The 22,453-nt window shown below is 49.1% G+C and overlaps 1 protein-coding gene across 2 annotated transcripts in view; it reads right to left on the reverse strand.

Moving 5' to 3' along the window:
• Positions 1-22,453, reverse strand: part of Grk3 (G protein-coupled receptor kinase 3) — a 95,890-nt gene that overhangs the window by 25,238 nt on the left and 48,199 nt on the right. For both annotated transcript variants that reach the window (XM_076922412.1, XM_076922413.1), the window contains 7 exons: positions 19,087-19,148; positions 15,431-15,482; positions 13,433-13,524; positions 12,301-12,400; positions 5,276-5,354; positions 4,033-4,163; positions 759-853 (listed from right to left, as the gene is read on the reverse strand). In XM_076922412.1, the coding sequence (XP_076778527.1) occupies positions 759-853; positions 4,033-4,163; positions 5,276-5,354; positions 12,301-12,400; positions 13,433-13,524; positions 15,431-15,482; positions 19,087-19,148 (611 nt within the window). The remainder of the gene's footprint in view (positions 1-758; positions 854-4,032; positions 4,164-5,275; positions 5,355-12,300; positions 12,401-13,432; positions 13,525-15,430; positions 15,483-19,086; positions 19,149-22,453) is intronic.

Below are 22,453 nucleotides of genomic sequence, written 5' to 3' on the forward strand. Positions count from 1 at the left end.
GAAAAGGAAACATTGTAAACAAAGCAGAATGGGAGTTGGGGTGTGGCTCACCAGAATGCTGAGCTCAGAGCTTAGCCTATCTATGCTTTTATCTAGAGGTGGTCTCAGGCCAGGTCACCTGCACTTTGCCACCACTATACAGGGTTCTGAGCCCTCAGAGATTGCTCAGGGCTGCAGCCTCAAGACATACTTCCCTTGTGGCAACCAACTGGTTCACCCTCCTGGGCTAACAGCATGACCTGTCAGTAAGTAGGTGGCTGGCTCCCAGAAGTTCCTGATTTCTCAGAAGTGCAGCAGAGGGAGATGGGAAATGGGTCCCGAGCCCTCCCTGGGGCATTCCGGGCAGCAGTCACATGCCTCTCTGGGGCATGGGCCCTGACACACACTCTGGCAATGGCATAAACCAATTTATTAGCTTTATGGAAGAAGAGACCGAAGGTCAAAAAAGGTGAACAGGCTCGCAGAGTCTCGCAGGCAGTGTGCACTCAGCCTCTGCAGAACCAGGTCCTTTCCCATCAATCAGTCAGTTCTGCGTGGGGCCGGCTCCCAAGGAGCCAAGTCCATCTCCCCAGACCTTGGAGCACTCTGCCTTTATCTCTGCTTCCATCATTGTGATACTGAATACAACACACAGCATCCCAGCTGGTGAGGGAGGCAGGCGGGGGGGGGGGGGGGACAGACGGCCAGGCGGTACGGCCCGAACACAGGTGCCATGGTGCCAAAGGAAACACAGCAAATGGGGCAGACGTGATACTCACACACTGGCGTGAGGCTTCTTTTTGGAGAAATCGCAGGCGAGGCCAAGATCCGATATCCTCACATGTCCATATTCATCCAGGAGAATGTTCGCAGGCTGAAAGGGATAGAGGTTCAAGTCCCCAAGAGTCCCCCAAGAGCTCTGGGTGGTGCATCTGAACATCATTTCATCACGGATGGCGTGACCTTCATGGGGTACAACTCAACATCACTTCACTATGGTCACTGTGATCTCTACAGGGTGTGTACCCCTATGTCATCACTGGGAACTCTGGTGTCCTCAGACCTAGGCAGCAGGACAATGAACCCAGCTCCACTCTGCAGACTTCAGCAGGAAGGGGCTCTGAGAGTGAACCCCCCGCCCCCGCCCACTCCACCCCTGTCACAAGAGAGTAACACCCAGTGGTAGGGTGCAGGGGCAGGAGGGTTCCCACCATAGGCTTGAAGCATGCCCTCCCCATTACTCCAAGAGCTTTAGTGTAACCAACACAGACATCCTAGCAATGGGGCACCGGCTTCATGCCACCTGCAGACTGCAAGGTTTCAGGGAATACGGCTGCAACGACCTAGACAGGGAGGAATCGTGCATAGACAGATGTACAGCTGCTGACCCAAGGGCTGGAAGTTTCCCAGAGCACCAGGCCAGTCCTGATGGACAGCCATCACTGACCAAGGGCCCTACCAATTGGATCTGACCCTGACTCTGATCTAATCTGTTTCCATCCAGATTCAACTTGGTCAGTGCCAATCACAGAAAGAAAGGACACCCCCACCACCCACCCACCCACACCCACACACACCCACACACACCCACACACACCCATACACACCCACACCCCCCCACACACACACACCTGCAGTCACCTCAGGAATATCTTTCTGCCGTTGGAACACCTATTGTTTGGCCCAAAATAAAAATAACAGCAAGCTCTTAACAGCACTAGAACATGAATAAACATGAGAGGCTAGAATTAATTTGAATGAGAATTAAATGACATCATCGCCGGCTAATAGGAATGGGAGAAGCCATTTCCAGGGTTTTCAATTAAGACAGGGGGGCAGCAGCCCTGGGCTGTCTGTGTGTATCTGCTTCCTCATAAAATTCATGCACAACTAGTGAGCCAACCAGCATCTGGCTATTTCTAGTTCAATAAAAAAAAAAAAAAATCTTTGCTTCTGTACGTTCACATAAAAGCTAAGACTAATTATTTTAACTCCCCAAACACTTTGAGTTTCACAGAAGAAAAAAAAAAAAACTTATGTGCCCAAATCAAAACGTAGCATTTTTCCTTCCTAGATTTTAACAAGTCTATTAGTAGCAGGGCCCAGTGGCACGTCTGTCATTCAGCCACTCAGGAGGTTGAGGCAGGAGGATCTCAAGTTCTATGCTGTCCTGGGCTACCTAGCGAGGCCCCTCCTCAAACACACACACACACACACACACACACATACACACACACACACACACCACACCTTACAGACTCTAGGAGAAAGGAACGTGACTTCATTCCAGCCCATCGCGTGTTTAAACCATTCCAGAATGAAACGAAAATGAGAGACAAATACTCCAGGTGTTTTCCCATCCCATGGGTAAACTGTCACCCTCTTGCAGTTACTTACCCATCTACACAGGTGTGGAGGATTGCTCTGTTGCTGTGTATTGTGAGGCTAAGTGCAGGCCCCCAAGACCTGGTTGCCCCCAGAGACCGAGATTCTGCACGTAGAACCCATGGGATACTGTGCAACTCTGACCCCAAGTTATTTCTGATTGGTGAATAAGAATGCCAACAGTCAATAACTGGGCAGGCAAGATATAGGTGGGATTTGGGGGTTCCCGGGTTTGGGGATCAGAGGAGAACCATGAGAGGGAGAAGAAGGTGAAGGAGGAAGGATTAGATGCCATGGGTTAGGAGGCAAGAAAACGGCCCTGAGGGCTAGCCAACTGGAGTTAAGAGCAGTCCAGATAAAATAAGTGATAATTTGGGGTTATCGACAGGAAAGTAGATTCTAACAGCATAGAGGGCAGGCAGCTGCCCAGCTTTGTGCTGTTTAAGGCTTACTGTAAATACAAAGGGTGTGTGTGCCTTTTATCTGAAAACTACAAATGATCAAGGCAGAGTAGAAACTCTGGATTGGGATCAAATAAATTCTACAACACACAGGTGTCTATATTCTGTCAGGGTCTTTGTCCTGGATTACCTCGCTTGTTTGCTTGCTTGCTTTGTTTTGTTTTGTTTTGTGTTTTGGCAGGTTTTGCCAATTTGACACAAGCTGGAGTCATCTGAGAAGGGAGAACCATAACTGAGAACCTGTTTCCATAAGATCAGGCAGTAGACAAGTCTGTAGAGCACTTTCTTCATTAGTGACTGATGGGAGATGGCCCCGCCCATTGTGGGTGGAGCCATCCCTGCGCTGGTGGTCTTGGGTTCTATAAGAAAGCAGGCTGAGCAAACCATGAGGAGCAAGCCAGTGAGCAGCACCCCTCCATGGCCTCTGCATCAGCTCCTGCCTCCAGGTGCCTGCCCTGACTTCCCTCAGTGATGGACCACAGGTTATAAGATGAAATTAAACCCATTCCTCCCCGTGTTGATTTCGGTCATGGCAGTTTACCACAGTGACAGAGTGCCTCAGTAAGGCAGTCCCTCTTTTTTTTTTTTTTTTTTTTTTCCTTGCCTGTCTGCATCACACATCCATGCACTGCGTCACCATGGACACTCGGAGCAACCGCCCAGATCCTCCCTTCCTGGAGAGCCTATCTCAGAACACACCTCTAGAGTGCAAGTCACAGTGCTTGGAGGCATGGGTTTCTCAGCCCTGGGGCAAAAACAGATGTGAGCACAGCTCAGAGAGTAGCCACCACGAGACGTCCCCAGGCTGAGCTATACTGCACAACTCATCCTTCTCCCTCCAACCAGACTTGTCCACAGGAGTCAGGACTGCATCTTTATCCTGGCTCACAGTCATTATCCCTCTCAAGCGCCTTGCTGTGCGGCTACTGAGCGACAATTACATATACAAAGTGGGAAATGCCCAGAAGATGCTGCCCAGCATCCCCTTTATTGTGTAACTCCTTGACTTAGTATGAGCTGCACCCAGCACCTTAGTAGGCACTGAGGTTGCCATGACAACGGAGAATGGACACAGGTACCACCCCCAATGTAATCATACAGTGGACCACTCTGCCAGGGCTGAGACAGAGTTGGGAAGACAAGGACAGGGCCCTGCTGCAGAGAAAGGGGCACCCAGAGGTCCTTGGGCGGGCTGTGCCCTCCTCACCTTCAGGTCTCTGTAGACTACGAAACAGGTGTGCATATGCTCAAGGCCCAGGATAATCTCACTGGCATAGAAGCGTACCTCCTTCTCAGAGAACACCCCATGCTGGGAGAGATGGTAATGCATGTCGCCACCTGCAACCAGAGACCCAGAGGGCAAGTCATGGAGACAGAGGTCACCCCACGTAACAAGGGTGCTAGAGAAAGGGGGAATGGCTCCTCCTTTTGCCCTTAACATATGTCTTTGATTCTGTTAATTTGGCTAGAGGTATTGATCATTACAGAAACAACTTCAAGGGGATAATGTGGAAGACTTTGTCTCATGGATGGGATAGAGCCACCACTGGGGTTGCAGCTCAACAGCCAGTGACACCATTGAGCGTGGGCCAGCCAGCAGAACCTCTGGAGTATTTAAACCCCACCCAGTAACTGAACCCACCCATGGAGTCCACTCCACACACACACACACAAATAACACAGACCACACCCACATACCCACACACCCACACACGGCCCGCACTGTTGGCTCTGGCATCGTCTGTAACTCACTACCAATCTTTGTCCTTCCTATTTTGGTGCTAGATGCAAGCTAAAATCACACACGCAAAACATAATAAAACCTAAGGGGACTAAAAAAGAAAGAAAAAAAAAAAGCAACTGAGCATCTGAATGGTTCATATTTTGTTTCAGCTTTTCCTAAAAATACTCCGAGTGCTCAGATCCCGCATTCTCACACTGAAAGCATTTTCTGGATGAACATTTTGTGTCTGCGCCATTTGGGGTGGCTGTTCATGGTTTCAGAGATGAACGTAGAGTTCCGAGGACTCAGAAGGCACAGAAAATAAAAAGCAGAATCCACACAAATAAGCCCTTGAAAGCCAGCTTCTAAATGCATGTCTATCTTTGGCCTATGTTCTTGGGAGATATTTCATTCCTAAGAGTTGAGACCAGGAAATAAACTAATTAAAGCCGGAAGCCGGTTGCAGTCCAGAGGGCAATACTTCACGGCCAGTATTTATCTTGTGAGAAGTTTTGAGACTGAGCATCCGAGGCAGAAAATGGCAGGCTGAGAGAAATCACAGCCAGTGTTGCAAGATAAAAAACAAAGGGCAAAGATGCCCTTAAACTACAATGGGAGTCTAACTACGGGACAGACTCATGGAGCCCAGTGTGTCTGGGGGCCACCGGCTCGGAGGGAACACCATGCAGGGCTCACATGGCAAGCCAGACATCTGGGACTTGCTTACCGTTCATCAGGTCCAGGATGAAGCAGAGTTTGTCCGGCGTGTGGAAAGCATAGGTCATGCAGACGATGAAGGGACAGTCCTAGAGTGGACAGACAGAAACTGAAGTGAGACGGACAGAAGATGCCCCAGATAGCATTCCACTGCCAAACACCCCACGGTGGGACTCCTGCTGAGCCCTCTCTCAACGAATGGTTGAGCTCACACTGGGGATGCAGAGAGGGAAGGGTCACTGGGGTTCACTGGCCATCTGGTCTAGACATCTCAATGAGTTCCAAGTTCAATGTGAGACCCTGTCTCAAAAATCAAGATATAGAACAACCAAGGAAATCAGCATGCTATGACACATGCTGGCCACCTGAGGAGCCACAGAGCAGCGGATCTAGTAGATGGCAGAGCCCACTGATGGAACAGGAGGACGTGGGGTACCCTATCACCCTGATTCACCCTGGCACTGTCCTTTTTGCGTCTGGGCCCCTCCAAAAGACCACAGCCACCAGGGATGCTGTTACCCTACTGGTCTCTGCTGTCTGAGGTTTGAATCCTGGCCAGCCAATTATGAATTTGAATTTCTGCTTTGAACTCAAGAGAGCCAAACGAGAGGGCAGTTATTTATCATTTGTGCTATTAGAATGAAATTAGCTTTTGAAGGTGGGAAACATGCTGTAGAGTGACTGACTGACGTGAGTAACTCAACATAAATGGGTGTTCGTGTCCCGTGAATCGTCCGCAGAGCCCACAGAATCCTAATAGAAATGAGCGTTGACACGTTGATTAATGTGTGTGGGACTATAAACAGTCAGAAAGTATAGACACGCTTTAAGAAAAACAAGCCAGGAAAGTCACGGCGCGGTAGACGTGGTGACTCCTTATGGAGCTGGGGGAGGGTCCTGTAGGGACCTGAGCTCACACACCCCGCACACACTGGGGATGCAGAGAGGAAAGGGTCACTGGGGTTCACTGGCCATTCGGTCTAGCCATGTCAATGAGTTCCAAGTTCAATGTGAGACCCTGTCTCAAAAATCAAGATATAGGACAACAAAGGAAATCGGCATGTACCTCTGGCCTCCACAGGCACGCACGGGTGAGCATCCCATACCCCTCTGTAAAGGTTATCATGCACTCACGTGTGCATGCACACACACACACACATATCCACACATGCATACACAGATACATACATATATACACTCATACACACACAGATGCACACATGCATACACACATATACATGTAAAGATGCACGCATACATGCTATTTGCACATGGACACATGCACACTCATGTATACACAGAGGTGCATATATGTGTACACAAATGAATTTACACAGGTACACTCATTTATACACATATAAGGACACACACTCATGTACACGGCACAAACACGTATATGTATATGCACATACACATGTGTACGTGTCCACACACACATGCACACACAGGTACATGTCTATACATGCATTCACATACATAGGTATGCACACATGTACACAAAGACACAAGTACATATATGTATATGCACAAACACACATGCATATGTCTATATACACAGGTATACACGCAGGTAAACACACATACACATAAATGTAGTTCAGATAGCATGGCCCTAAGCTCAAGCACAAAATGATTAACAGAGGAGCCCTGCTAAGAACACGCATGTAGATGGTCCCTTGAGTGCAGTAAACATAACATAAAAGGCCAGGGTGGGGTCAGTGTTTTCTATCTATTCAACAAATCCCAGCCATGTCTTCTGCATGACCACCACCACTAGCGCCATGGTGCTGAGCCAGGACCAGCTGTTTGGAGCTATTACCTGGGTTGTGCATTACATGACTTGGCCACTCCACCCCGAGTTGACAGTCGGTGGCCGTCTGCACTATGGGTGCAGGAGGGCTATCTCAAGAACTGTCTAACATCTCTGCTTGGATTAGCCTAGCCTAGAAAAGGCCTCAGGGAAAAGTTGGGGAGGGGACACATGACTGTGGCACAAGACTCTGGACCTCAACATTAGCTCAGGTTCTCCCGACCACACACAGTGTCTGACACTGATTCTCTGTGTCCTTTCCTTACAAAGCCTCTAGATATGGGTGAGACATTCTTGGCTCACGGGTTGGCTTTGGCGACAGTGTCACACAGTTCTTGCCAACCCTGCCATTCAGGTATTATGTTATATACAGCAGCATGGGCTATCTCACACTCCCGGGGAGAGAAGAAGAAACAGCCACAGGTGTGTCCAGGCTAACAGCAGAGATAGCCACCTTGGGAGAGCTCAGGAGAGGCATGGCCTGGGCAGGGAGCTGGTGTCTTAAGCCTCGGGGTGACTTCAGGACTTCAGCCTTCTGACAAACCTCCATCTCCTGCTGACCATTTACCAGCTCTCAGATCCTGATTCAGCAAGATTCTCTGCTGGACCCTGCACAGGATCAGTTCAGACTCTTCCCACGTTCTTGTCACTAGCAAGCTTCAGCAACAATATGACCTTCGATGCAATAGAGCCTGCCATACAAGATGGTCTTTCTCAACACTGTGAGCTATTAAAATTCAAAGAAGGGTTGAAGTTTCCCCAGTATAACCTTGCAGGTATACTTTTTGAAGCTACTTTATCGGGTTCTTATATCTACCATCCGTCTCCACCTCGATCTCTTCCAACCCCCAACACTAGGTAGGAGGGAAAGAAAGAGGGTGTAGGGGGTGCAGCTCTCTTTAGACAACTTGCTGCTGACTAGGGGTGTTGAATCTCGAGAGGCAAGCCCAGTCTCAGTCATCAGGGTATCTCCAACCAGCAAGCCAACAAAACAGCAATCCAGCAGAAACCAGCAGCAGCAGCAGAACCAACAACTACCCCCAGCCCTCTGGGACACTCGTGTTTGAGTCCCCAGAATTCCAAATGTAAACTGTACGCAGCTGGCAAAAATCATGCCCCTCCTGGAACATGAGATAATCATAGTTAATGGCTGTGGGCAAACTGAAAGAGCCCCGTGTCCCACACCTGGGATTAAAAGAAAAACAAAATCACATAAGTTTTCACTACATAACTTCCTTAAAACGTCAGTGTTGGGGAGACTCTCAGTCTGTAAGATTCTTGACATATAAGCAAGACAATCTGGATTTGATCTCCAGAACCCACATTAAAGAGCTAGGCATGATTGTATGCACTTGGGATCCCAACACTGTGGTGGCAGAGAGAGGTGAGCCCTGGGCCTCCTGGCCCAGCTGGCCTAGCCCAATTGTTGAGCCCCAGATCAGAGAGAAACTCTATCTCAAAACACAGGAGAAAGCCAACAACCCAAAGAGTAACCCCTGACATCTGACCTCTTACTCTGACCTCCACACTGAAGCAAAAGAGTGCACACACACCCACACACAACACTCGAAATAACAGACTCTGAAATCTCCATGTTAAGGGTATGCAGATGATTTCAAGTTGGTATGCGCTATAAACTATGGACGTACAGACTTGGACTTATTTCCCTAAGTCTTCTAGAGAAAACTAGGTCAAGATGACTGACAGCTTCCTCTGCGGGCCTCTGGTCTGCTGAGATGGTGAATTTACTGACTCTGAAATGTGCATTCTCAAGTACATGAAGCACAGAGCCATCTTCCCATAAGCCAGTGGCCTTCTGGGACCCTCTCGGTTAGGGTCACCATTGCTGTGCTGAAACCAAATGACTGAAGTTAAGTTAGGGAGGAAAGGGTTTATTTGGCTTATACATCCTAAATCGCAGTCCACTGACGAAAGCCAAGATAGAAAGAGGGCAGGAACCTGGAGGCAGGAGCTGATGCAGAAGCCATGGAGGGGTGCTGCTGACTGGCTTGCTCCTCATGGCTTGCTCAGCCTGCTTTCTTATAGAACCTAGGACCAATTGCCCAGGGATGGCCCCACCCACAATGGGATGGCCCCACCCACAATGGGATAGCCACACCCACAATGGGATAGCCACACCCACAATGGGCTGGACCCTCCTCCACCAATCACTAATTAAGAAAATGCACTGCTTGCTTACAGCCTGACTTTATGGAGGCACTTTCTCAACTGAAGTTCCCTCTTCTCAGCTTGTGTCAAGTTGACACAAACTAGCCAATGCAGGCCTCCGTGCTTCTCCAGATCTTCCCGCGACCTTCCCATGCCACACTTACCCCCTCATCCTCAGTGGGCCCCCCTAAACACATGCCCTGTGACCTAATGGTCAACTCAGTGGAAAAGAGAAGGAGGTGGACCTGAAACTCAGCAAAGCTAAGGTCTTTCCCACCTGGGATGGGCAACAATAACCAGGACATCAGACAACCTCACAGGGGAGATCCTGGAACACAGTGGCTTATGGTCCTTCTAATGACAGCCAGCCCAGCATCTTTAGCAAGATAGGGAACAAGACTTAGAGTTAGAATTTAGAATTAGAGGGGGGAAGAGGAGGAGGAGGAGGAGGAGGAGGATGAGGAGGAGGAGGAGGAGGAGGAGGAAGAGGAGGAGGAAGAGGAGGAGGAAGAAGAAGAAGAAGAAGAAGAAGAAGAAGAAGAAGAAGAAGAAGAAGAAGAAGAAGAAGAAGAAGAAGAAGAAGAAGAAGAAACACAGATGGTCTCACTTCCTTGTTTAAAGACCAGCAAGCCAAGCCCTGAATGGGGAACTTCTTGCCTGAGGCCACAAAGAAATGGCCAGCCAGCCATGATGGAAGCCCCACGTTCTCTGAGCATCCCCCGAGACCCCACCCCCAACAGCTCCTTATAAGGTGGTTTTGCCCAGTGTCATGTACAGGCTCCCCTTGACCCAGTTCCAGCTGGGTAGATTTGAGTACTTTTTTTTTTTTTTTTTTTTTTCACCAGCCCCAGCCCTGACCATCGAGTTCTGAGCACTTGAGCCATTCAAATTTAAGTCTCTTTAACAGACAAAGCTTGTTTCCCTAGCCTCAGACCACATCCCTTGGGATGACTTCTGCCCACCTGGGAAAACCCAAAGCTACTGCCTCTGGCCTGGCCACCCTGCCACCACAGCCTTCCCTCATCTCTGTGGGAGAAGTCACAGCCTGACAGCAGCCAATGGCAAACTCAGCTGGACCGCTGAGGGTCATCTGACCAAACTAATAAGACTGAACAAAACATCTGTGGCTGGCCCCTCCCACACCTAGGAACACCCCCCCCCCCATTACCCCCACACTAGTCTGGAGCTCGGTTGCTTCCCTTGGGTAGTCTCCCCAGTGAGACTAGAGAGAACACTATTGGCTGCAGTCTCACTAGCCTACCACAAGCCCTATGGTGCTTTTCACTGACACAACGTGAAACACACCCAGCAGGGGAGCCTCATTGATCTGGGGGCTAAGCAGACACCAGAAGGAGGGTCACATGGTGTCCAGGACACACAGAACTGAGTGCTTACACTCCCAAGTCACCTTACTATAGCATGGTGCCAGGCTGAAGCACCTGGGCCGTCGTTAGCAAAACAGTTCAGCATCTGAACGTGTGTAGGATTAATTCTCTTAAGTTAGTTCAAGTTAGTGGCCCAATACAACCTGGATTTCAAGCTTATTTCATTCAGGTTGGACCAAAGCAAAGATGGTGTACTTCTCACACCAACACCCCCTCGTCTGAATAAAGGAAATATTAAGAGAATACACACAACTTGGCCTTATACCTTTCCAACATAAGAAAGGAAGGAAGGAAGGAAGGAAGGAAGGAAGGAAAGAAGGAAGGAAGGAAGGAAGGAAAAAGCCATTCTCCATCAGACGTCTTAAAAACCAACAGGGCTTTGGAATAACTCATTAAAAATAAGGCTAAATGTCCAGAGTTAGAAGACAAACTTGCGTAATTAGGGGTTAATTAGAGCCCCCTTTCCCCTCATTTCATTTTAGGGTTCACCTAAATGAAGTGGTTGTTTTACTTCAGTAGCAAACAGTCCTAGAAACTCCGAAAAGAAGTGCTGGAATCATTATCAACCTCAATTCAATAAAAACAGGTCACAAAAAACAAAAAACAAAACCACCCCCCCCCAAAAAAAACCAAAAGCACTTTGCCTCCAAAAGAATGATCTGAAAGATGAGCTCAGTGTGGCCAAGAACAGGAAGGGGGGCGGATCTGTTCTGGGGTATCCACAACCCTCTTACCAGCTGAAACAGGTTCTTAGCCATTAAGGTTTGATGCCCTTCAAATCCTTTAGGCAGAGAGGACTGTGCATAGAATCCAGCTGTGTCAGTCAGAAGGGCCCCACAGAAGGTGACCGCCTATGGTCTGCACAGTGACAGTCAGAGGCCTCTACTTATATTACAGGGAGGGTTAACCTGCCAGCCACACATGCATAGTATGCTCTACCATGGTACAACTCCATCCTAAGGCTCTGGCCAGCTCTGAGCACTGGCTGACAGCCATGTGGTGTCCACGCACCTGCACAGATTTCAACAAGGAGAGCTATCTTGGATGGGCTGTCTTGTTTGGTGGCTCTGTACAAACATGTAAAGGCCACTGAGGGGTTGTGGTGGTGGTGCTTGTGGTGGTGGTGGTGGTGATGGTGATGATGATGATGATGGTGGTGGTGGTGTTTGCGGTGCTGGTGGTCATGGTACTGGGATCAAACCCAAGGCCTCATGCCTGCTTCTCAAGTGTTCATTCTCCAAACCGCATCTCCAGCTCTGAAGCTGAGGCTTGTATGCCTAACACCATTCCCAGACAAATAAGTCAGAGCTGAAGCCCCACCCTCTCTGCCTGGCTTTTGGCGGGCAGGGCTCGGTCTTTCCTCGTCTGGCTAGCTTTCCATCATGAAGGCCATTTTAAAATCACATTGGAGTGTTCTTATCATCATAATTGTCTACCCTTGGGGCACCACGCTCTGCAAAAAAGGAAGCCAGGAGAAGGGAAACTGTTCTGGGGGAGGCGCTGGTTCTTGAGGCCTCCCCTCCAGCTCAGATAGAGGCACCACACCCCACCCAACCAGCATGAGCCTGTCCTGTGTCACACCCTAACCCTCCCCTGGTCAACCTACTTTGTGATCAGCTGGGACAGACAATAGCAACTGACCAAACACCAGAAGCCACGGGACCTACTCACCCCAGTGCTGACGAGAGACAGCATGATCCTCTCGTTCAAAGCCAGCGTTTCTCCCTGCTTCATCTTCACCCTCTTCTTGTCTAAGCACTTCATGGCATACCTGGGGACATAAAGACGAGGGTGTGGTCTAGGCCGGGAACCCACGCCAAGCTACACCAACTTCCAGGTTATTTATATCACGGCAAGAGGAAGCAAGATGGCGCCCAGGTGACCTCTGGGGAATCTCCACTGTGGGGAGAAAGCAATTACACGGTACTACAGGGATCTCTCACGCCTGCCGTGTAGATAGAGATGCATTAGATAAGCAGGGCAGAAGCAACAATAATAAATACTTAACATGTGCTCTGGTGTTACGGAGCAGGGGAGGTGAATGCACGGATCGGATTTAGCTCCTTGGACTCCTTGCTGGAAGATCCTAACTGGGTTCTCCTACACTCACACGTGGTCTGTGCTCTTTCAGGTGACAAGAGGATTGATTTTTCATGTCCGATCCCGGCTATCTAAGGGGCCCGATGACAACTGAAAACTTGCAAGAACCAGTAACAACTCAGAAAACTCATAGCTCGTTAACTGAAACACAGTGAGCACAGCGTGTCGGTGAGCGCGCCGAGGCAAAGGCAAGTGGATCTCTGAGTTTGAGGTCAGCCTGGTCTACACAGCAAGCATCAGGTCAGCCAGGGCTACATGAGACTGTCATGTGACCTATAGAAAAACAGTCTGTGAGGCAACAAGAAGCTTAACCACACCATGGAGCCCAGAGAACATGGGAAACAATGTATCCCTGATGAGGGAGGGACCTTCAAAATGTTCCCCATGCTGCTCCAGTCTCCACCCTTTGCCAGGATGGTTTTCATAGAATCTCCCACTGAAGAACTAGCAGTCAGTACAGTCAGGTCCTGGGCACACACTCAGCAGGATCCCAACATGAGGGAAGACACCATGTCACTGGATCAAGCTTGAAGGGGAGCGGTAGCAATTCCAGGACAGGCTCCCTGCTGCAGGCACTCCATGTTAGCTTCCCAGTGGGCCCTAAGAAGCGAAGGGCCAGGTTTCCTGACCAAATCCAAACATCTATTTCTTTCTGTGGACCGAGGCCCCCTCAACAGTCCCGTGAGACAAGACAGAGGCTCACATTTTACCGGTGTCTGCTTTCCTGCAGCCGTAAACTTCCCCAAACCCTCCTCGGCCGATGATCCTGTGCACACTGAAGTCGTTCATGCTCAGCTGTGGAGGCCCAAGACAAAAGAAAGACATAAAATCACATAAAGTCAGGGTAAAGACAGGTAGTCCAGTGTCACCTCCCACTCCCAGGACCTCCCAATACCGATTCCTTAAGCTGAGAGATGAGACTGCAGGATGCTGTGGCCAGGAATAACCCTCTGCCTCAGCAGCCTCCCCATGGCACCCGAGGTCCAGCATGAAGACAGGTGTGGGGGAGGAGGAAGTGAGGGAGAAGACTGTCCCTCCACTCTTGAAAACCCTAAGTTATACAAGCTCTGACATGGGGCAGCAGAAGTGTAGAATTACTAGTCTATATGAGAGGTGATTCCAAGCACCAGGAAGCTTAGAGTTTGGGGGCAAGCAGACCCTTCTTCTCCACACTTGTCCTGGTGGGAAGGCACGAGTACATGTGGAGGGCAGCTGTTTCAGAACAAACACCCTCTGACTGGAAATGCTGAGAGGCAGGCCATGGGAGTTGGGACTCCTCACACAAACATAAAAGAGCCACAAAAAGAGACTTCATTCACACACATTTCCTCCATCGACAGTCCAGGGGCCAGGAAAGGGGTGTGTATGTGTGTGTGGGGTGTGTGTGTATGTGTGTGTGTGTGTGTGTGTGTGTGTGTGTGTGTGTAAGCCTGTGTATATATGGGTGCACCCTTCCTTGTGTGTCTGTGTATGTATGTATATGCCTCTGTGTGACTGTGTATATGTATGTAAGTATATGAGTGTGTATGTCTGTGTGTACATGTGTGTGTAAGCCTGTGTGTATATGTGTGTATGCTTGTATGTCTGTGTGTATGTGAGTACATGTGTGTGACTATGTATGTGTGTGTGTGCATGTGTATGACTCTATGTGTGTGTGGGGGGGTTGATGTGTGCATGTGTTACAACCCCTTTCTTTTAAATCATCCGAGACACATGATGCAAGGGGAAGGTTTAAAAAGCCCTTTCCCCACAATACTGCTTTAAGTACAAACCTTTCCTGAAAAACAAAAATACAACTGATTCCTTTATCCAATCCAAATCCTGTATTTCCAGAAGATCCATGTGAGGAGAGGGGAGGGTGGAGACAGAACTGTGCATCCAAATGTGCTCCACAGAGCAGTCCTTTCCTAGAGTGACTGACATTTCAGCTTAGAGGATGGTGAGATCCCTAGAAACCACACAGCGGGCAGCCTGTGGTCAAGGGTCACTCTGTTGTATTTCCCTGGGTTTGTTGTTGTTGTGTATCTCTCTCTCTCTCTCTCTCTCTCTCTCTCTCTCTCTGTGTGTGTGTGTGTGTGTGTGTGTGTGTGTGTGTGTGACAGAGAGACAGAGAGAGAGACAGAGAGAGAGAGAGAGAGAGAGAGAGAGAGAGAGAGAGAGAGAGAGAGAGAGAGAGAGAGAGAGAGACTGGCTAGCCCAGTGTTCTACCATTGAACTGAATACCCAACCCCCACTTCCTCTTAGTCCAAAGCGAGAAAAAGGAAACCAGACCCTGAAACGTTATTCTGGAAAACTACTCTGCTCATTTTATTATATCCTCTAGTAAGACAGGTGAAGGGAACTTCACAGTGTGGCGAGAGCCCAGACCGAGCAGGCATGATAGTGAACGGAAGGCTTCCATTACCACTGTTATTTTTGGTAGAGGGTCAATCAATTGCAACCTAAAATAGCCCTTCTTACGTACATAAGCTCCTTCTCACACTAACACGAGGAAAGAAAGTTAAGGTCGCAACTGCTTATCACCGAGCATGGGAGCCCAGCTTTTAGTTCCACGGATTTGTATGAAGCACATCTGTGCTGCATTGCACTGTGCTGCATACCCTTGGGGAGAACGTTCCAGAACAAAGCATTTTCTCACGACATTAGGGCAGAGGAAGTTTTTATTTAAAGGGGGGGCGGGGCAGAGAAGTATGACACTCACGTGAATATTCAGTTCCACGTTCTTCCACTGACAGAATCTAGTGAATTTATCGCTGAAAGAGAATATAAGTAATTACTGGAGAGTGAGCACCTAACTGGAGTTCTAGAAGAGCCTATGGGATGGAATCCAACTCTTGTGCTGCCTCTCACACAGGAAAACACTCTCAGACACCACAAACCGGCATGCCTCCAACACAACCCCTGTACCTGTAGCTCAGGAAAACCTTGGAAGAGGAGCAGAAAGATTATAAGAGCAGAAGACCAATGTACGATGGGGACACTGCACCCACGAATTCTTAGCAATATGGTTGCCGGAACAAGACCAGCACAGCGGCAGTACCAGGTGACCTACCAACCGGGACAGGAGACATTTCACATGGTCCCACCCCTAAATGAAAACCAGTCTACTCCAAGGGTAAGCACCCACATAGGTTTAATCCTATGTGACCAGTTCTGCACACATATACATGTGAGCAAAGCGAAATGGACTCAGGTTACATACCTGTGTGAATATGTGTACACATGCACTTATACATGTAAATTCACATGTATATACACATAGCAATAGCCATTATAGACAAGACCATGAACTTGGGAGGAGACAAACAGGAGTAGCTGGAGGGAGGAGGAGTAGCTGGAGGGAGGAGGAGTAGCTGGAGGGAGGAGGAGTAGCTGGAGGGAGGAGGAGTAGCTGGAGGGAGGAGGAGGAGTAGCTGGAGGGAGGAGGAGGAGTAGCTGGAGGGAGGAGGAGCTAGAGGAAGGAGGAACTGAAGGGATGAGGAGTAGCTGGAGGGAGGAGGGCAGGTATAATGATATACAACTCACAAAATAAAATATTTTTCTGTTTAAATGAAAGACTCAGTGGCTCTCCTCAACTGTCCTGTGCCCATGTATAATTTGATTTATCGGTGGTGTATTGATGCAAACCAGTGCAATAAAGTTACTACTTTGAGATCAGTGAAAATCACTACCTTCCAGAGCTGGCTTCTTCTGTACTCGAGGGACATTTCAATTTGTAGCTACGGATGACTCATGACCACTCGTTTAGCCCTTCTGTTCTAAACAACCAAAAAGACAAGCAATGCACACGAATAATTCTAAGAGTAGCAAACACAGCCTGTGGTCACTGCCTGTCCAATCCACAAGACTCAGTGACTCCTTTCAACAGCTCTGTGAGCCGGGGCAGTCTGACCCCACTTTACTAAGAAGACCAAAGCCAGCAAATGGAGCTGGGCAAAGGTCATGTGTGGGTGAGCAGATGGACCCAGACCAACAGGCTCCTGAACTCTCAGAGACGCATGGAACACGGCAGAGAGCCCCTCACACTGCCTTCCCTACTGCTTGCTAATCACTGTCTTCATTCATGCATGCTTTTCAAACACGCACGCTTGCTGTGAGTGTGGAGATTGGGTTTAGAAAGCACAGGCTTTGACCATCACCAGAGTTGTGCAGGCAGGTGGGTGGTGCACTAAGGGGCTGGAGGGCTTTCCTGTGAGCCCTGCCATCTGTTGGGAAGGAGGAAAAACCTTAGCAGTGTAGCTGTGGCTTCCTGTCGCTTCTGGGGAGCACAGAAGCTGAGAGCAGGGAAGCTGGGAGCCCAGCTGGCACGATGACCTTCTTGTCCTGAGCATCAGAGTCAGTGCCGGAGTGGCAGCAGGTGAGCCTGAGCCCCTCCCACAGCCAAGTTTTTCCCTCTTAACCCTCTGACCTCCTGAGGACCTTGGGCTCTGGCTGCCAAAGGTCATTGGTCCCTAGAGATTTCCACTTCTGTTCTCAACAACCCCAAGGACAAATGGACTCAGTGGACACACGTCTACCCTCCTTCTTCTTAGAACAGCCATTACTATGTTTGCTTAGTCATCAATGAAAGGGATATTTGTGTGGTGGTGTTATTACAGAGGTCCAGAAGAAATGCAGAATGCGGGCTGGGGAAGTGCAGTGTGGTGGAAGAATGTCTACCTGACAGGGTCGGGCTCTGGATTCAATCCTTAGAGCTAGAGAAAGAAGAAAGGAGTGAGAAGTAAGGAAGGGAGGATTGGGGGAGGGAAAGAAGGGGAGGGGAAGGAAGGAGTGAGGAGGACCAGAGGTTGCATCTCACCTAATCCCTGACTGATTCCCCATAAAGACACAGAATCCAAGGTTCTTTAAATAGGGGGGGGGGAAAGGGGGGATCTTATAAAATCACAGGTGCCAGCATCCTAGGAGAAAGCTTAAGTTGCTAACTGCTGGGCCTAGGTGTACACACACACACACACACACACACACACACACACACACACACACACCAGGGATCACTAAACAGACCCTGAATAAAATGCTTCCAATGCCGGTGACCCAAATCTCAGTGGTCTTTTTGAGCACACAGCAACTTTCCCCTTGAACCTGAAAATGGCCTCTAGAGGGTCCCCCTCTGACCCTCCCACATCTCTACAAGGCTCATGGTCTAGGAATGCACTGGTTCATGTGCATTTGGGACTCCTCTCTTCTCAGAGTCTGGGCTCCACAGCATCTGACACATTTACAACCAGCCTTAGAGTTCTGGTCAACTCAGGGGACAGAATAGCCTGCATGTTGGCCAGCTAAGCATGAAGTTGCTGAAACAGACGCCTCAGGGGGCCCAGATGTCCCCTGGCTGTGCACCAGAGTCTCTGCTCCAGGGTCACCTGGGCACAGAGTGGGACCAGGGCCTTTGGCAGCCTAGCACTTTATTCAGAGTCTGTTTAGTGATCCCTGGTGTGTGTGTGTGTGTGTGTGTGTGTGTGTGTGTGTGTGTGTTGCCTACAATGCAAGTCACACCCCTGGTATCCCATGATGGGGAATCACCAACTCTTGAAGTAAAGACAGACCAGGCTCAAGGCATGGAACAAGTGAAACCCAGTCACACAAGACTAAGATGGACTCAGAGGTGGGAGCCAGATTTGAGAAATCTAGGCAGCGGGGCTGGTCCTGGATGAGGCCAAAGCTCAGCTGTGAGCCTGCATTCCTCCCTGGCTTTCCTGAGCCTCTTTCCAGAGCTTTCTGCTGACCCCAGGATCAGAGGCCAAGGATCACATATATAAATGTCAGTCCCCAAGATACTGAGTGCATTCCAGGATAAATTATCTCTCCATTCGAGTAGAATCACAACACATACAGTCAAGGGAAACACACACAGGGGGCTGCTCTCGGAGGCGCGGAGGAGCCCTGTGTGCGAACTGACTGGGAGACACATGCATAAACGCCTCAAGGGGAACCGACCAACTTAAGAATATCAGATGACACACTACTCTGCAGCCTGGAAACCCATGGAGATGAATTCATTAAGTGTGTGAATGATGCCCGTGAGTACACAGTCTATCCTTTCCAGCTTGTCCTGCCTTGGGAGACATGTCTCGAGATCCTAAGATGCGAATCGGACAAAACACAACCACTATGCCAAATTAGCAAAGGCTTCCCTTATGATCCTTTAAAACGGAAGTTCCCTAGGCTGTCCCACTCTTAGAACATGATGAAGTAGAATGTGGGGGCCAAGGGCTACACACCCCAGAGCTATAACATAAAGCATCAAGGGGGAAGTGTGACAAAGGGCTGGCTAGGGGTCCCTGCCAGGAAGGGTCTGTGGATCGATAAAGCAGCACACACCGGGGAAATGTATTGTGCACACACCAAGCTGCATACCTTTCCATAAACTTTTGGAAAATATCTCCTCGAAGGCTTTCGCAGATTTCTTCTATGTATGGCTGCAAAGAATAGAGAAGAAGCGACACCATGTAAATAGGAACGAATCAGAGAAAGGCTGCTTGCCAGTGGCCTCGGGCCTGAGGTCTGCAACCATGATGCCCGAGATGCTGCCCATGGGATGCTGTCCCCATGCTTGTCCCTCTCACTGTCCCCTCGGCGTGATCAGGCTCATTCCAGGGTTATCATCTCCATCAGCTCCTACCTCGTTGCACACAACTCTTCACGAGCTGCTGTCATCTCCTTACTGACCGGAGTTGTCTTCCTAAGGCACGTAAAGGGTCCCAGCCCTTAGCTATGTGGCCCTCTGTCACCATCTTGGAATTCTGACTAATTTCTAAAAAGGGGGTTTTGGGTTTTCACCTGGCACTGGGCCCTGTGAGTGAGTTTCCCAGCATGCCTTGCTATGGTATGCGTCCACGTGGACTGAGTTTTAAAGACCAGAAGCTGATAGACCCATGGTTAATTGTCCTGATTGGCCCTGTTATTAATTAATTAATTAATTAATTAATTAATGTTATGCCTTTTAGACTCAGGGAAGGGGAAGGAGGCTGTGGGTGGGGCAGAGTGGGTGTGGTCAGGGCTTCTAAGGAGTATCCTGGGAGATGCTGAGAGCTCAGGTTCCTCCAGTGGGGATATCACTCTCTGCCTCAGCTCTGCTTCATCTTCATCGCACTGAACAAACAGCCAGGACTTCTGTCCCACACGCTCCAGTTGAGAGCAAGAAGTTGGCAGATGGCCATGCTTCAGAGTTCACCAGAGTCCATTAGATCTTTGGGGAAAATATCTTGATATGTTTGATGCATTGGATGATGGGAAATTTAACCCTTTCTGTGTCTTCACTCAAAAGTATATCAAAACAAGTAGAGAAGGTAGGAGAAGGGAATGTCCTGGCGGCAGGAAGCTCAGGTGGGGGACTCGCTAGTGAGATCCCATGTTCCTCCAATAGACTTTCTCCACTGGGAACAGTGTGCTTATTCATAGTTCATGTTTCTGTCCCATCAAATGCTCCATTCTTCCTTGTAATCGAAGAGCAGCACAGCCTCTCTGGGACCCCTTGACCACAGCCTGGCGACGTTTTAACAAATCAAACCTGCACTAGTAGCTACTGATTGCCAACCTGAGAGGATCCAGAATTGCCATGGAGACAGATCTCCTGGCATGTCTGTGAGGGAAGAGCCAAGCGGATGCAGAGAGCAGCTCCATTGCAGGAGAGGCTGCTTCTACCCCTCTTGGCTTCCTGACTGTGAACTCCTGTTACTATACTTTCTCCACCACAATGGCTGTGTCCCCGTGGACTGCAAACTTCAACAAACCCTTCTGTCCTTAGGTGGCTTTTGTCAGGTACTTTTCAGAACCAACACACACGCATTCAAGCAACAGACATACTACTCACATACACATTCACATAAGCACACACACACAAACATGCACACATGCTCACACACACTATTCACACTCACATGCACACTTACACAAGCACACATACGAACACACACACATGCTCACACACACACTACTCACACATGTACACATGTACTCACACATGCACTCTCACATGCACACACATGAACATGCACACATACATGCATACACATACACACACACACCAGTGAAGGGAGAAAAAGTCAGCATTCAGCAGCTGGGGGGTGACAGCACACAACCCCTCTAGGATGCCCAGTTACCTCAATCTAAAAGTGGGAAGTCACATCTAATAAATGACAACCAAGTAAGTGAACTGTAAGAATGTTACCTGTGGAGCACAGGGTGGAGCACCTTTTAGTCACCCGCCAGCCAGGCCTCTCTCCCACCTCCAAATGTGCTTATGCAATTATTTCTCTCTAAAGCAGATTGGCAAACACAGGAATAACAACTGATCCCTTTGCATTGACTTTGCTACATCATGTCACACTGTATCCTTTGTTACTTCACAAGACAACGTCCCTCCATCAGTCCTTCTAGGCATGCATCTAGTTCCTCACTGGACTGGGAGGATGCACTGAGCTGCACTGACATCTTCATGTGCTGAGGAAACAGCTTGTAGGTGGGTCTGCCCTGGGGTTCAGAAGCTGCAGGGGAGGGTAGCAGGCCCAGAATGGAAACATAGACTTTTTCTGTAAAGATGGGACAGGGATGAGGACAACCTAAAAAGATACTGTTTCTTCCCTCAGCTACCAGGCTAGGAGATAACAAAGTAGCAGAGAGCTAGAATTTCCCAGGAGTGTCATGCTCCCAGGAAGAGAAGGCTGAAGCCCCGTGCCGGCTGGATGAGGAGGAGATGGATCCAGTGATTCTACGAACTCATCAGTACACAAATGTGACAGACATGACCGCCTCATCACCAGGGCTGCTCAGCTATGCATACAGCTTAAACCTTATCCTCACGTCAGGACCCAGATGATGGGCATCGGGGTGGCCTTGCTTCAGAAATTCTCCTCCTCTGTGTTTCACTATTAACTTGGCTTGTGTATATTTCTTGTTAACGACCAGTAGTCCAGCCCAGCTTGTCAGGGTAGCCTAGGAACATGGGCTCTGATCCTAACTCTGGGAACATTCTGGAATATGCAGACAACGTCTGATGTGCTGCTGGGCAGGTGCTCAGCATCTGAGAATTATCGATTTTGTTTTGCAGACGTTCACCTTGTATTAAGACATTGAATCCAGAACCACTAGGGTACAGTTATGTGCACCTGTAATGGCTGTGGGGAGATGGATGATCCAGGGGCTAGCCTGGGCTTCACCAGTGTATCTCACTGTAAAGAAGCTGGTAATCTGATAAAGGATGAATCCATTCACTTCACTTTTGAAAATTGATTAATGAGATTTCTGTTTCTTATAATTCACAGAAACATAAACATATTGCTACCCATCTGAGACTCCGACTGTCCTCACTCCCATGGCTACCTCTACAGAAAACCTGGGCTGGAAAAGCTTCTCAGGGGAGAAGCCTGTCAGCCTATATAGCCAGCAGCAAACACACACAGGCCTGTCACAAGGGGCCAGCTCTTGGTTTAAACCTTTGTAATGTTCAGGATAGAAGCAGTCAAGTGGTATGCGACCCCAGAACGCTCAGAGCATCACCTCTAACTCTGGAACATAAATCTCACTTAATCCGGAAGATAATCACCACAAGCCACATCACCCCCACTTATCACAGACACTAAATGCCAAGCAGGAGGAAGGCTCAGCTCTGTCTTAGCTCAACGGATTTCCAGAACATTGAGTTACGAGACCGCCGCAGTCAGCAGCCCCTTTCTAGGAACATCTGTAACATCCGTCAGCACTTGCAGCAGGTTGCAGCCAGAGG

Source organism: Arvicanthis niloticus, chromosome 24 (genome assembly GCF_011762505.2).
Source record: "Arvicanthis niloticus isolate mArvNil1 chromosome 24, mArvNil1.pat.X, whole genome shotgun sequence".
NCBI classification, from domain to species: domain Eukaryota; kingdom Metazoa; phylum Chordata; class Mammalia; order Rodentia; family Muridae; genus Arvicanthis; species Arvicanthis niloticus.